The 13,980-nt window shown below is 46.3% G+C and overlaps 2 protein-coding genes across 2 annotated transcripts; one reads left to right on the forward strand and one right to left on the reverse strand.

Annotated features, from left to right (window-relative positions):
• Nucleotides 1–44: 44 nt before the first annotated feature.
• On the reverse strand, nucleotides 45–1,779 carry F4812DRAFT_448667 (RraA-like protein). Its single transcript, XM_047935881.1, has 4 exons — nucleotides 1,141–1,779; nucleotides 914–1,088; nucleotides 687–857; nucleotides 45–585 (listed from the first exon to the last, which is right to left on the reverse strand). Exons 1-4 carry the CDS (start codon nucleotides 1,269–1,271, stop codon nucleotides 310–312), a joined length of 753 nt encoding a protein of 250 aa, XP_047785221.1. The 5' UTR covers nucleotides 1,272–1,779; the 3' UTR covers nucleotides 45–309.
• Nucleotides 1,780–5,517: 3,738 nt separating this feature from the next.
• F4812DRAFT_464241 (ketoacyl-synt-domain-containing protein) lies at nucleotides 5,518–12,998 on the forward strand (the record flags this gene model as incomplete). The annotated part of the gene is made up of 10 exons (XM_047938324.1): nucleotides 5,518–5,688; nucleotides 5,748–5,804; nucleotides 5,859–5,946; nucleotides 6,003–6,068; nucleotides 6,161–6,363; nucleotides 6,481–6,721; nucleotides 6,774–7,126; nucleotides 7,178–7,254; nucleotides 7,420–11,384; nucleotides 11,509–12,998. 10 exons carry the CDS (start codon nucleotides 5,518–5,520, stop codon nucleotides 12,996–12,998), a joined length of 6,711 nt encoding a protein of 2,236 aa, XP_047785222.1.
• Between the last annotated feature and the right edge of the window lie 982 nt (nucleotides 12,999–13,980).

The following is a 13,980-nucleotide window of genomic DNA, read 5'->3' on the forward strand; positions in this document are numbered from 1 at the left end:
TTTTTATCACTGGACGGATAGCGTCAGCATGATACCACGGGAACAATAGCGACTCAGAAGACAGGTATGGGTTTTGGAGTTTTGGGTATTTGTAGTTCATTATTATCAAGACTGTCGGATATGTAGCTGCTCATGACAGGTATGTACGATGAATAGCTACTGATAAAGCTGGCCGGCTCGCTCTCCGATGCGTCTATTTGTCGTATGGATTGATGAATTCATCACGTAGGACATGGTCGAGGAAATATCTGGACCGTTGCGCAGGGATGAGGTACGTGGGAATTGAACATAAGCTTTCCGCCATGACGCCTATCTGAATTTTTTGCTGGCCTCAAAGAAGCTCATCCCCTCCTTGATGGCCTCTGCCATCTTGTCGTCTGCTTCGACCTGCTTTTTCATTAGCGGCAGGGTTTGCTCGGCCAAGTTAGCAGGTAAGACGACAACGCCGTTTAAGTCGGCAATTAGGTAATCACCCGGCCGAATATTCATGTCTTGCTCGTCTGTTTGCAGCTTTACGGGCACATTGATGGCGGCTACCTTGAGTAACTCAGCTGGAGGTGCCGTCCCTGTTCCCCGGGCAAAGATCTATTATTCTTAATCATCGGAAAACATCTGAGGGGGATGGGATGAGGGGGTACGTGGGGAAGAGGGAGGCAGATAATCATGTACTCGAGAGAAAATCGTACCGGATATTGTAATTCTCGCTGCTCTTGCAAGTCACGGAAGCGTCCGTCGATGATGGACCCAACCGCGCCCCTAAATAGGGCTCGGGCGGACATCAAGCCGCCGTAGACGGCATTCGGAATTTTAGGAGGGCAAGAAACAAAAATCACGGCACCTTTAGGGACAGTATCGATCTCCAAGCGATAGATTGTTAGCACCTCTCCCGCCGCTATGCAGGTTTTCAACGTACGTAGTGGGTTGGATGCTTAGGCGACGGATCGTCTAATGGCACGTACTTAACAATGTAGGCTGGGCCGACGATCTTGGTGGGACCGTCCTGGCGCTGAGGAGACCACATGGTCAAGCCGGACAAAAACCCGCCATTACGGTAATTGAGCTTGCACAGGGCATCAGAGACGTCGCAGCTGGAATTTGGAAATTAGCCAGGTTACGGCGCTCATGCTGCTTTCCCCTTACGTTGTGTACTTCTGCAACTCTCTAACAATAGCATCTTGAGATTCCGCCATATTACCGAAGTGCCGAGCTTGGCCAAACATTGCACGTTGTCCAGCTGCTTTTCCCAGCTGTACGCGCAGTGCAGGCAACATAAGACGGTTTCTTTTGTTTTTGTTTTTTTTGTTTTTTTTCTCTCTTTCTTAATTGCTTTCGGGTATTATTTTGTTGGAGGACAACAAAAAGAACAGTTATATAGGTAGGTTACTTAGGATTGATTAAAATAGTAGGTAGTAGGTACATCTGATCTCAGCTTACTACTCGCTTATCTCGAGGACAAATAAATACCTAACCTATTACCTAATCTACCGGCATAAGATGCAATTACCTATACTGTGTACTACATAGTGGTAAAGTATCACCTGCTTTAGGTAGGTAGCTACGTCATATAAGACGGGATAAATTTATTCTCCCCTCTGTCGCATATTATTCACTAGTTTTTTCTCTCTTATGCATACCTACCTATGTATATATATATCCCTGCAAAATCACAAATGATAGCCTGACCGGGACCGAAACTTCAAGTCCTTTAAATTAAGAGGGATCCGCAACGGTTTGCCGCGGCGCTACTTTCGTTTACTCCTCAGTAATGGGAACGTTTACTAGGCAATCCCTGTTCTCTTAGCGAATTTATTGGAGATAAATATATGCATATATACCTATATATGTATATAACTACTGTGTTAGTATTAAGGACTCATCGGTATGAGTTCCGTGTCATGGCCATGACGCCTACCACAGCGATACCAATCATGATATTGATGTCGCTCGTGAAAGCCGATGCGTACCTAACACCAGCCAAAAGGCAGCCTCGTATTTCTCATACGCCTCATACGACTCTATCGATTAATATCAGCTGAGACCTATACAGAGCGCACATGGAAGTTGGCATCAGATAGATACGAAGATGTAACCGGTGCAAAATGTACATCTAACGCAACGCCTACTAACCCACCCATCAAGCTGGGCTTTGGTGACAAGGGAAGTAGAGACTATAGATGTATCCAGGGCCGAAAATAGAAGTCCGACAAAGTTGTCTAATAGCGCTGTTAGCCCAGTACGGTTATAGGCCAAAATAGATTATTGCTCCTCACGTTATAATCAGAGCTACCTGACGCCAACCACGAACTACATGACGATACGGCATCGTAGTGGCCAAGGACTGACCAACTGAAAATCAGCTAAAGCAAATCTAAGACCGAGAGAAGAGTAGAGCCTTGATAGTGTTGCGTTGGAAGCGCTCTAGGCAACTTTTAACATAAGCCCAATCCACCCTTACATGGACGGAGGCTCTTATTCTAGGTAAATTAGGCATTCTCGAGTGCACCTGGAGACTTTAAATAAAAGCACCTCGTACTTGCCACATAGGTGATGCCTAATGATTACATATTAATTTTTATGCTTCTTGCTTCCTATACTCTCGGATGAGACTACTTGGGTAGGTAGGTATATAATAGCGGCTAGCTATATGAATACGACTCAGCCTTAGGTGGGGATCCGAAGTCAGACACCAGAATAAGACCTGTAAGGGCCCGAGTCAACATAGGTACCTATCCTTTCACGATTATTACAGCGACAGTAAGAAACACGGACTCCCGATGCCAGATCTCGCCTGGCTTTGATTTGATGTGACCCCCGTTTGTACAACCTTTGCAACGTCCTACTCATCAATAAGAGACTATCGCACCTGAAAAAGCCTTGTTCAACCACTTATATCTTAATTGTCATAATTTAATCGGTGGCCTAAAGCGTGGAATGCGCTATTCACGTAGTCGTGGCATGTCAACCATAGGTTAGGTATTTAAATCATGGTTAAATGGTGGGATTCACGACGTCAAATTTACCTAAACTAGAGCCGCAACGTATTCTGTGTTCGTGAAGTTTGATAGGGCCGGCTTCACAACATACATCCAATTAGCCATAGCCCTAGTCCGACCTTTTGACATATCACATGATAATATAAGCCTCCCCCTTAGATGCCTGGCTGACTCCTACGAGTTCATTTAGTCACATCTGATCCCTGGCTCAATCTTGTACCACTCAGAACTGAAAGAGCAAATAACTTCAAGGGATGATGTTCAAATAGGTACGGGATTTGTTACATGGGGCAGTTACCGGGTACATGGATTCAATTTCTGGGGGTCTCCAGAGGGGGTGAGATTCCAATCAAGCTAGCCTCTCTCTCCTTTAAATTGCGGATGAAAAGAAATATAGTTGGCTGACACTTGAGGACATAGATTTAGCTTAGAAATACTGATCCAGTCCGTGCTTTTCATTGCTGGAATAGGGAATCAAGGTATTGCCGTATAGCTAGCTCACCTCCAATGCCATGAGTGTAGTATGTATAGTTGTTTTTGGTAACCGGCCTGTGATTTAAGTCGACTCTCTAGGAGTTGACTTTTGTGTTGGCGCTAACATAGTTGGCACGATGCAAGAGCCCAAGTTAATAAACTATTGCTTGATGCTTGTTCCGTGGCTTTACTTTTATTTTTATTTTTATTTTGACTTTTACTTTTTCTCTTTGTTTCTTTGTCTATTTTCCCGCCATATAAAGTATCTAGTATGTCTATATATATATAGGTATATATATACCTATCTATTTTAGTAGGTAGTCTCAGATAGCATGTAATCAAGATGTTGGCCCTAACCATTACACAGGCATTCTCTTCCAATTTGTGGGATATTGAACTGTCATAACAGGTACCCAAGCTAGATACCTACCTAGGTATCTACCTAAGGTAGGTATAGGTAGTTGGGAATACCGGGCTGACTGCCTCTGTGACTAGGTAGGTAGGTAACTATATACTTATGTACCCGTCCATTATTTTACGACTCTCCGAGTTTTATTGCAGCTGGGATATCTACGTATACTCCAACCCGACTAGAGCACTCATTTTTATGTTCTTAGTTAGCTGGAATCTGGGGAACTAGTTGACGATTTTATGAATAACTAAAGTCATATTTAGTGAAGTTCGTAGTATAAACAGACAGGTGGCAAGGCTCAGCCTTTTAGATTCTACGGGGGAAAAGAAAAGAAAAGTAAAGTAAAGAAAAGAAACCTTGTAGCACTTGTCGTTACTATTAACGTATATTTAGAAATATGCTCGTCGTATTTTGAATTCCTAGGGTGGTGATTACCTGGTGTACCTATAGAATCAATCCGATGTTACACGCCTCTTTACCTTCTACGACCTATCTAGCGTGGATGCCGGCGTCTGATAGATCCCCTCGTATGGGTTTTTCTTCAGTGGCGCAGTCACAATACAATCATGCACATTAGTTGTGCTTACTGCAGGGAGTTAAGCCACCGTCAACGTTATGTTTTGTGTTGTATATCTAGTAAAATTAAACTTGCTACAATCTTCTAGCTTTAGTCAAAGCACATATTTTAAAAATACATCTACCAAAGTAAATATGGATATATTTATTATTATAGGTATATCTACATTGTTGAGTAGACTAATGGCGTGTTAAACTGATATTACGTATATGTATATCTACCTACCTAGGTAGTTTCTTCCACCTTGCAGATGACTACCTAACGTACAACGAAATTGTTGGTTCTATTTTGGCAAGGTGACTTTTTAGAGACGTACTTTAGGTCAGCTCATGGCCGACTAGGACAGGACATATGACAATAATTCGGAGTCAGCGGATCCTTATTGCGATATATCTACTTTCCTTACCTAAAATTAGATAGGTACCTACCTACTTTACGTGCATCTAGTTCAACTGAAGGGGAAGGTGTAGGTGTAGGTGTTTGTTTGTAGGTTTTTTTTTAATAAAAAAAGGAAGAAGAAAAAAAGGGAAGGAACGGGATATAGGATACTCGACAGGAATGCATAACTTTAACATTATCTAGGTAAGTGCTTTCTTTCTACTTGATAACCTACGGAAAGAATTAGCCTGACTTACGGGGCGCAGGAGTTCACAAAGTACTTGGGAATCGAAACATTCCCCCTTTTATCCAAAGCCCTACGAATCCAGCTCACCAGATGAACAGCCACCCTCGACTGCAAAGGCCAAACCATTGCCCTTTGGTATGGTACGAAGATAAATAACCTGGCATATCCTTACCAAGCTCTTCAACAAGTTAGAGCTGTAATATCTTCTCCACCTCCGCTCTATCATTCAAACCTCGGCTCCTATTTTTCGTTCCTTTTCCATACCCATATCGGGCTGAGTCCCGTTGTTATTTACGTATTAAATAGCCTACCTAAACACCTGCGTCTTCCATAACCTGCACCGTAAGACTGACTGAGTCTATACCACGATACGCCCCTTTTGGTACTAATCCCAGGTTCTTGACACTCAGTGATGGCTGGCCTAACCCATGATGCAATGGAACCCATTGCTGTGGTAGGCATTGGCTGCCGTTTCCCTGGAAGTGCCACATCTCCCTCAGAACTATGGCAGATGCTCCGCCGTGGGGATAGTGCTTGGTCTGAGATCCCCAAGGACCGTCTCAACGTCTCCAGTTACTTCCACCCAAGTGGGAACCGACAAGGCAGTGTATAAGTCCCCCCATAACTCCATTTTTTTTTAAATAGTGGCTGAAACCTTCTGTCCAGATTCCGTTCACAGCGGGCCATTTCCTGGTACAAGATGTGGGGGCATTTGACAGCTCGGTAAGCGTTGGTTTATATGACTTGAAGGGGTAACGTGTTAATATTTGTACTTAGTTCTTTTCCATCCCAGCGGACGAAGCCAAGGCGATAGACCCGCAACAGAGAATGCTCCTCGAGGTTGCTGTTGAAGCTCTTGACAGTGGTATGTACGGCCGTGTATTTTGTTATACATTTCATTTCTCTAACGCAAGGCCCTAGCTGGAATTGACCGTACAGCCCTCAAAAAAAGCGATACAGGAGTTTGGGTTGGCTCCTTTGTAAAAGGTATGTACCTTAGGTACCTGTATCTAAGGCATGAGATAACCATAACCTACCTGTCTTCCTGATGTATTGCCTTAACTAACTAACTATTGCAGATTACGAGCAGATTGTCCTGCGGGACCCCGATAATTCGCCCAAGTATGGCGCGACAGGTAATGGAATAGCGATAATGTCTAATCGCATTTCCTTCTTCTTGGATGTCAATGGCCCGAGTATGACCATCGACACAGGATGCAGTGCTAGCTTGGTCTGTGTTCACAATGCTTGTCAAAGCCTTCGCGATGGGGAAATCGACGTTGTAAGTTCCTATAGCCGTGACGTGCTGCCCATGACAAGCCACCCGCTTCCACCCCAAATATAGTCACATATTATCGGGAGCGCCCGTATACTACAAACGACATGCTTACTATATTAGGGACTCGCCGGCGGTGCAGGCTTGATCTTGACGCCTAACACTATGATGCCTATGACGGCACTGAACTTCCTGAGCCCAGATGGAAAATGCTATACATTTGATGCGCGTGCTAACGGGTACGGTCGTGGGGAAGGAATTGGTATCGTCGTTATGAAACGTCTCTCAGATGCCATACGAGATAACGACAATATCCGCGCTGTAATCCGAGGCTCAAATGTCAATCAAGACGGGCGTACACCTGGTACATATACAGTGAGGACATTTACTAAAGACATTGCTAACTTCACCTCAAGGCATTACTCTACCTAGCGCCGAGGCTCAACTTCGTAATATCAGAACCGTCTACAAGAGGGCCGGGCTTCTTGTAGATGACACGGCCTATGTCGAATGTCACGGCACTGGCACACAAGCCGGCGACTGGAGAGAATTGAAAGCTATATCGGATGCGTTCTGCCCAGAGCGTAACTCGGCTGACCCTCTATATGTCGGCTCGGTCAAGACAAACATTGGTCATCTCGAAGGATGCGCCGGGATTGCTGGGTTAGTTAAAGGAATTCTTACCATTGAAAATGGAATGATCCCGAAGCACCTCAACTTTGAGGCGCCTGGGAATCCAGCTATTGACTTTAACGGCTGGAAAGTCAAGGTAAGAAAACATATCAACATCCTCATTTGTCCTTTACTGATACCATACCAGGTCCCAATTGACAATACGCCCTGGCCGACTGAAGGATTAAGGCGTGCGAGTGTTAACTGCTTTGGTTTTGGTGGAACGTAAGTAGCCTCCAATACACTTGTTGATATCAGCCCACCCAGCTTTAGGCGCTTCTACCCCCAGGGCCAAGAGCTTGCCGATATAATCACCCCGGGGTTACCTACTCTTTGAAAAAACTTATGCGTTGATATCGCCCCCTAATGGAAAACTGACCGCTGTCCTAGGAACGCACATGTCATCATCGACGACGCTGCTCACTACCTAGCTCAAAGGGGGCTCTCAGCACACCATAACACCACGCTTGATGGCACCCGGAACTTTTCAAATCTCAGTACCACGACGCACGAGTGGGTTAGGTCAGTACAGGGATTGCCCATTCCTACCCGCGATTCGAAAACGCATCTTTTTATATTTTCAGCGCATGAGCAGAAGGTATTATCCCAAATGCTTAAAGACTATGCGTCTTACGCTCAAGGGCAACTTGAACCCTTACCCGGAAATATTATGGAAGATCTTGCATACAGTCTCGGTTGTCGTCGGACACAATTGCAATGGAGGGCATCAGTTGTTGCGCGATCGCCCGAAGAGCTGATTCAGAAACTAGTTGAACTGCCAGCGAATGATCTCGTTAGGGCGTCGGAGGATAAAAGCTCTACCAAATCAGCCTTTGTGTTTGGCGGCCAAGGAGCACAATGGTTTGCCATGGGAAGAGAGCTTCTTGGATTTGATGCCTTTTTGCAATCAATCGAGGACGCAAGCTCGTATCTGCAAACCCACCTGGACGCCCCCTTCAGCCTTCTTGCTGAGCTTCTCAAGGATGAAAGCCGCTCCTTGATCAACAAACCCGAGATTTCTCAACCAGCAACCACGGCAATACAGGTGGCTCTTGTAGACTTGCTGACGAAGTACTTTGGAGTCACCCCAAACTACGTTTGCGGCCATTCTTCTGGAGAAATTGCGGCAGCCTACGCCCTGGGGGCACTCTCACGGGAGGACGCCTGGGAATTAGCTTTTCATCGGGGACGATGTGCTGGAGCCATGTTGGCTTTGCAAGACCAACCGCCCTCCAAGGGTAGTATGCTTGCAGTGGGTCTGCCATCTTCTGAAGCACATAAGTATGTGGACGTAGTTGGCAACGATAAAGTGGTTGTAGCTTGCATCAACAGTCCAGTTTCTGTGACGTTGTCTGGCGATGAGGGTGCAATCCAAGAGCTCCAGAGGGCTTTACAAGCTGCAGGTGTCTTCAATAGGCTTCTCATTGTAGATATTGCATACCACTCGCACCATATGAAGCGTTGCGAAGATGCGTATCTCAAATCAATTACGCACATTAAGCCGAAGAAGCCGAGAAGAGGGATGATATCGCACCCTCACATCCGAGGAGGACTCGTTAAGCCGGAGGACATCCGGGTAGGTACTACCTCCATAGCGCTTAGCAACGAGGCCCCTGTCATGTATTCATCCGTTACTGGACATGTCATCAGCTGGGAGGACCTGTCTCCAGAATACTGGGTCAGGAATATGGCGTCTCCTGTCCTTTTTGCCGACGCTATGCATTCCATGATGAGCGTTAAAAATAGCGAGAAACCAAGCTTCATACTGGAGGTTGGACCACATTCATCGCTCCAAGGCCCAATAAGACAGATCCTCGACGCTGAGGAAAAGCTTAGGCAACGACCGGTTTATTCATCTTTGCTCCGCAGGGGTAGAGACGCGACCGTGACATTGCTGGAAGCCACTGGGAAGTTATGGGGCAATGGATTTGAGATAGTTATGCCCTGGGTAGTCATGAGGAATGTTCAGACTGAACGGCCCAGACTCCTTGTCGATTTGCCAAAGTATCCTTGGAATCGTGACAAAGTTTATTGGCACGAGTCACACCTGTCGCTGGCCAACCGCTTTCAGGTTCATGGCAGATATGATCTTATCGGGCGACCAACGGCTGATTCAATTCCGTTTCAACCCCGATGGCGTGGCTTCTTTCGCGTATCGGAGAACCCGTGGCTTCTGGATCACCAAGTACAAAAAACCATTATTTATCCAGCAGCCGGTATGGCTACTATGGTACTTGAAGCTGCTAAGCAGCTGGCCTCGGAACATGCTTCAGGCTTCCAAATCAGCGAGTTCAAAATTCAGAAGGCAATGATCATTCCAAATACTGAACATGGGTTAGAATATGCTCTGAACCTTAACCAGAGGGCAAGCCAAATGGCTGTAGCTCCCATCGGGAATGTGGAATCCCCCTCGTTGGTCAGGCCTTCGCTCTCCTTTGAGTTTTCTGTATATTCCAAACCATTAGACAAGCCTTGGGAGGAGCACGGTAACGGGTACATAACGATTCATTACCACGAATCCTCAAAAGAGACGAACAACAGGTATTACCAGGCATACCTCAATGCAAAGAAGGAGTGCGACAATCCAGTCAACCCGAGGCAGCTTTATGAGAGCCTAGATGTTATTGGCATGAACTATGGTCGGCTGTTTCAGAATATCGAATCTCTTCATAAGCGGGATGGCGTTTGTGTCGGTACCATTCGTATTCCAGACACAAAATATGTCATGCCCGCGAATTTTGAATATCCGCACATCATTCACCCAACCACACTAGACTCGGTGTTCCAAACAGCCTTGGGTTTTGAAAACGGCCCAATGGTCCCCTCCTTCATTGGGAGTCTTTATATATCAGCCAATTCCCCGATGCTCTCAGGGGCTGACAAGCAACTTGTTGCGTACACCTATGCAAAATCCAATGGACGACTTGGCGCAACCGCGTCCTTCGCTGTCTCGGACCAGTCTTGGTTGGGCAATTCTGGTGGTAATCCACTGATGATCATTGAGGACATGGCTTTTACCGCCTTGAATCCAAGCACGACGAAAGAGCTCAGTTTCCTTCCGAATCACCGTAGTCTCTGTTCTGAGATTATATGGGAGGAAATTGATATTTTGGTCAATCCCAACGAACCACATACTAAATTGAACGATAATTTACTCATCCTTATTCCAATGGATACTAGCCCCGATATCAATGCGCTCCAAGCTGAACTGGTTCGAAAGTTGAACTGTCAGTTCCGAACGTTAGGCAGCATCAAGGAGAACGAGATACTTCCAAGACACTGCATCTCTCTCTTGGAAGCAGATGGCCAAGCGCTATTTTGGAACTGGACAGAGCAGGAGTTCCTTGCATTTCAGAATGTGATTTCTGCTGTGAAGGGTATTTTCTGGATTACCCGTGGCTCACAGCTCGAGGCCAGGAACCCGCAAGCCTCTTTGGCCCAGGCATTAGGACGAACTATACAATCCGAGTACCCCAAGAAGAAGCTGGTCACATTCGACATTAGCATCGACCTTAGCTTTGCCTCGTCCATGATCGCACCGTTTGTTCAAACAGTCTTGAGTTTGGTTGCGCGATCTTTCTTTGGACCTAAAGTTGCAGGGCCAATCGAAACCGAATATATCGAGCGTAATGGACGGATTATGGTTCCAAGGCTGGCCACCGTGGACTCGCTGAACTCCATGATTGAGCGCGGCTCCGCACCAGCAGAGCCAGACCATCACACTATGCCCGATCCGCATGAAAGACCGCTTAAGCTTAAGATTGGGCAGGTGGGCGACATAGGAAGTTTGTACTGGAGCGACGACCTTGATGCCAATCTCCCTCTGCCTCCGGACAGCGTAAGAGTCCGAGTGATTATGGCCGCGTTGGACAATCTTGACCTTGAAATCATGTATGGTCACGTAGATAAAGGCGACCTAGGCACGGATATGTATGGCGTAGTCGACCGAACTGGAGAGGATGTTACAAGCGTTGTTCCAGGCGACTGTGTCGTGGGGATTGCCCGAGGATCTTTACGAGACTTTGTCACATGCCATCATCGACTCCTGTACAAGGTGCCAAGCAACCAGCCCAAATTTTACCGTTTCTATTTACCAACAAGCTTCGCTGTTGCTGGATATGCGCTAGGTAAGCTCAAGGCCGGGGATACGATCCTAATCCATGCTGGCGTGGGAACATTTGGCCAAACTGCGATCCAGCTTGCTAAATCTGCTGGAGCTGTGGTGTTCGCCAGTGGGGAGACTGGCCAGGAGCGTGATACTCTGAGAAACGTCTGGGGACTTCCGGAGGACAATATCCTTGATGCTGGGACAGAAGCTTTTGTTGATACAGTACTATGCTTGACGGACAACCAGGGTGTAGATGTGATCTACGACCCAGTTGCGCGAAGCCGAGATTCAAATATTAGATGCATCAAAGAAGGCGAGTCCTTGCAGAAAGACAGGCAGAAAAGGGGTTTATTCGCTAACTGTTCTCATAGGTGGTCGTGTGATCAATTTCGCCAACAAACCTAGCCGTAAGGATATGACGACGTGCGAAACTGACGTTACTGGCAAGACATTTAGCTGTACAATCATCAATGTACCACATCTCGTCGAATACAAACCCGGTCACCTTGGTGATGCTTTGGCATCAATTTATCCCAAGCTTCTTTCCTGGCAGTCTGGGATTTGGAATCGAGACCTGCAGGATGTATACGACTACTCTGATCTGGCGGCTGCCTTTACAGCGCTGAACTCAGACACAATAGGTGCCAGCATTTATTGTCAGCGCCCTAAATCGAAACCTGTTCCAATTCTCCCCCGAGCCCCCCCGCCTACGAGTTCCTGCATTCATGGAAATGCTACTTATGTCCTGTCCGGTGGTCTCGGTGGCCTCGGTATAGAGGTTGCGAAGTTGTTGGTGGCAAATGGCGCTAAGAATATTGTATTCCTAGGACGATCCGGCGCGACAAATGAGTCGGCTAAATCCTGCATCAACTTTCTCCGTAAGAAGCAGGTCAACGTAGAAATTTTCAAGGTAGACATCTGCAATGTCGATGCGGTTGACAGGATTGGGACTAAGATTCGGGAATCGATGCCTCCAGTAAAGGGGGTATTCCAATGTGCTGCTGTGCTGCGCGACTCTGTCTTCGAAAATATGACCTACGAAGACTGGCAATTGGCTACAAAGCCTAAGACAGTCGGCTCATGGAACCTTCACCAGACATTTGGAAATGACCTAGACTTTTTTGTCTTCTTGTCTAGCTCTGCTGGCGTTATCGGGAATCGCGGACAAGCAAACTACGCAGCAGGCAATGCGTTCCAGGACGCGCTCGCCAGGCACATCAAGACAATGAGCGAGGGGAAAGTGAACGCAGTATCAATTGACCTAGGCCCAGTCCTTGAGGCAGGGATGCTCGCAGACGACCCCCAGACACTGGATAAGCTCAAAGCTAGCGGATTCTTTGGAATTAGACTCCAAGATATTAAGCGCATCGTCGAACGAGCTATCACAGGCTACATGGAAGATGGCCGAAAGATACCGATACAAGTTGTTACAGGAGTTGGGACTGGCGGATTGATTCTGCAAAACAAGCCGGCCGACCCTTACTGGACACGCTCGGCCATTTTCACACGTCTTAACCAGGTGGACATGCCAAAAAGTTCGGAAGAGAATTCGGAAGAAGCGTCAGGCTCGCGGGAGGTGATGCAGAGACTATTAGCGCAGGCAACAGATGCAAAGGAAGCACGGTGTATTGTTAGCGAATGTCTTAGGGAGATGCTCTCAAGAAGTATGAATATGGACTCTGCAGATGTGGATGAGTCCAGGCCTCCCAGCGCCTATGGTGTAGACTCGCTGGTAGCAGTTGGAGTCCGCAACTGGGTGTCTCGAGAGTGCGAGGCAGACGTGAGCATCTTTGAGGTGCTTAGCGAGACTAGTATCAGTGATCTTAGCGCCATAATTGTACAACGACGAGAGAAAGAATGAAGGAGGCGGAACGAAGGCGAAATGAACAACAGGTGAACAATGACGAAGGCCCACAGGAGAAGACGCAGGAGAAAGCAATGTCTATTATGTATGATGGGAGTTTTGAGTACGCGGTAGTGAATACTTGTGGGGGGGGATGGTATTGTTCTAATGTATTGATTTCTTGCTATATTAATACGGTGTAATGAATAATGATGGTAATGATGCTATTTGCATTTGTAGACGACTTTGATGGTATGCGGTAACAAATCGTGGGAATCGTGCAACTGGATGGGAATTAGAGAGAAGAAAAAAAAGGGTAAAGGTGGGGTATTTGCCTTAGGTACATACTAGTACCTAGTATGACATGGCTTGGCGGGAGATGACAGAATGGGCCCCTTCTATTTTCATGGCGTGATTGGTGGAGGATGACCCTAGTATGCGCAATCTTCTTAGCTCTACCTAGGTAGGTAGGTACCTAGATATGTACTGTATTGTGTAACTTAATCTAGTATATACTTCGGGTACATCGCACGGCAAGACGGCTACGCGCATCGGAAGTATCAGTCTGCATATAATACCTAGTGTTAATAATGTTACATCCATTATGACCTGGGGCCTGGCTCCCTGGGGCACGCAAAGGAAAGCACCCCTAATGTTGTACATAGTATGTATTTGGCCAAGACTTCCAAGCTCTTCGCTTATGGGGATTATGGCCTTCCTATTGGACTTTCGAACAGACCTTCTCACTTAAGTGGGCGTAATACTACTTTATTAAACATCAGTCCGATTTTTAAGTCTGATTAAGTCTCATTACGAAGTACGCTAGTTAGAAAATAATAATAATAATAACAATAATAATAATAAATAATAAAAGGAACTACGGATTACCTATAGGTGATGTGAATTCGCTTGGCGGCTCGTGAGGAACAACTCACGATGAGCCGCGTTAATTCATCCACCTCTTTCTTTTTGTTTTTATTATATCTGACCATTCCTCATC

The sequence above is a fragment of the Daldinia caldariorum genome, assembly GCF_022478825.1.
Source record: "Daldinia caldariorum strain CBS 122874 unplaced genomic scaffold F4812scaffold_35, whole genome shotgun sequence".
NCBI classification, from domain to species: Eukaryota; Fungi; Ascomycota; class Sordariomycetes; order Xylariales; family Hypoxylaceae; genus Daldinia; species Daldinia caldariorum.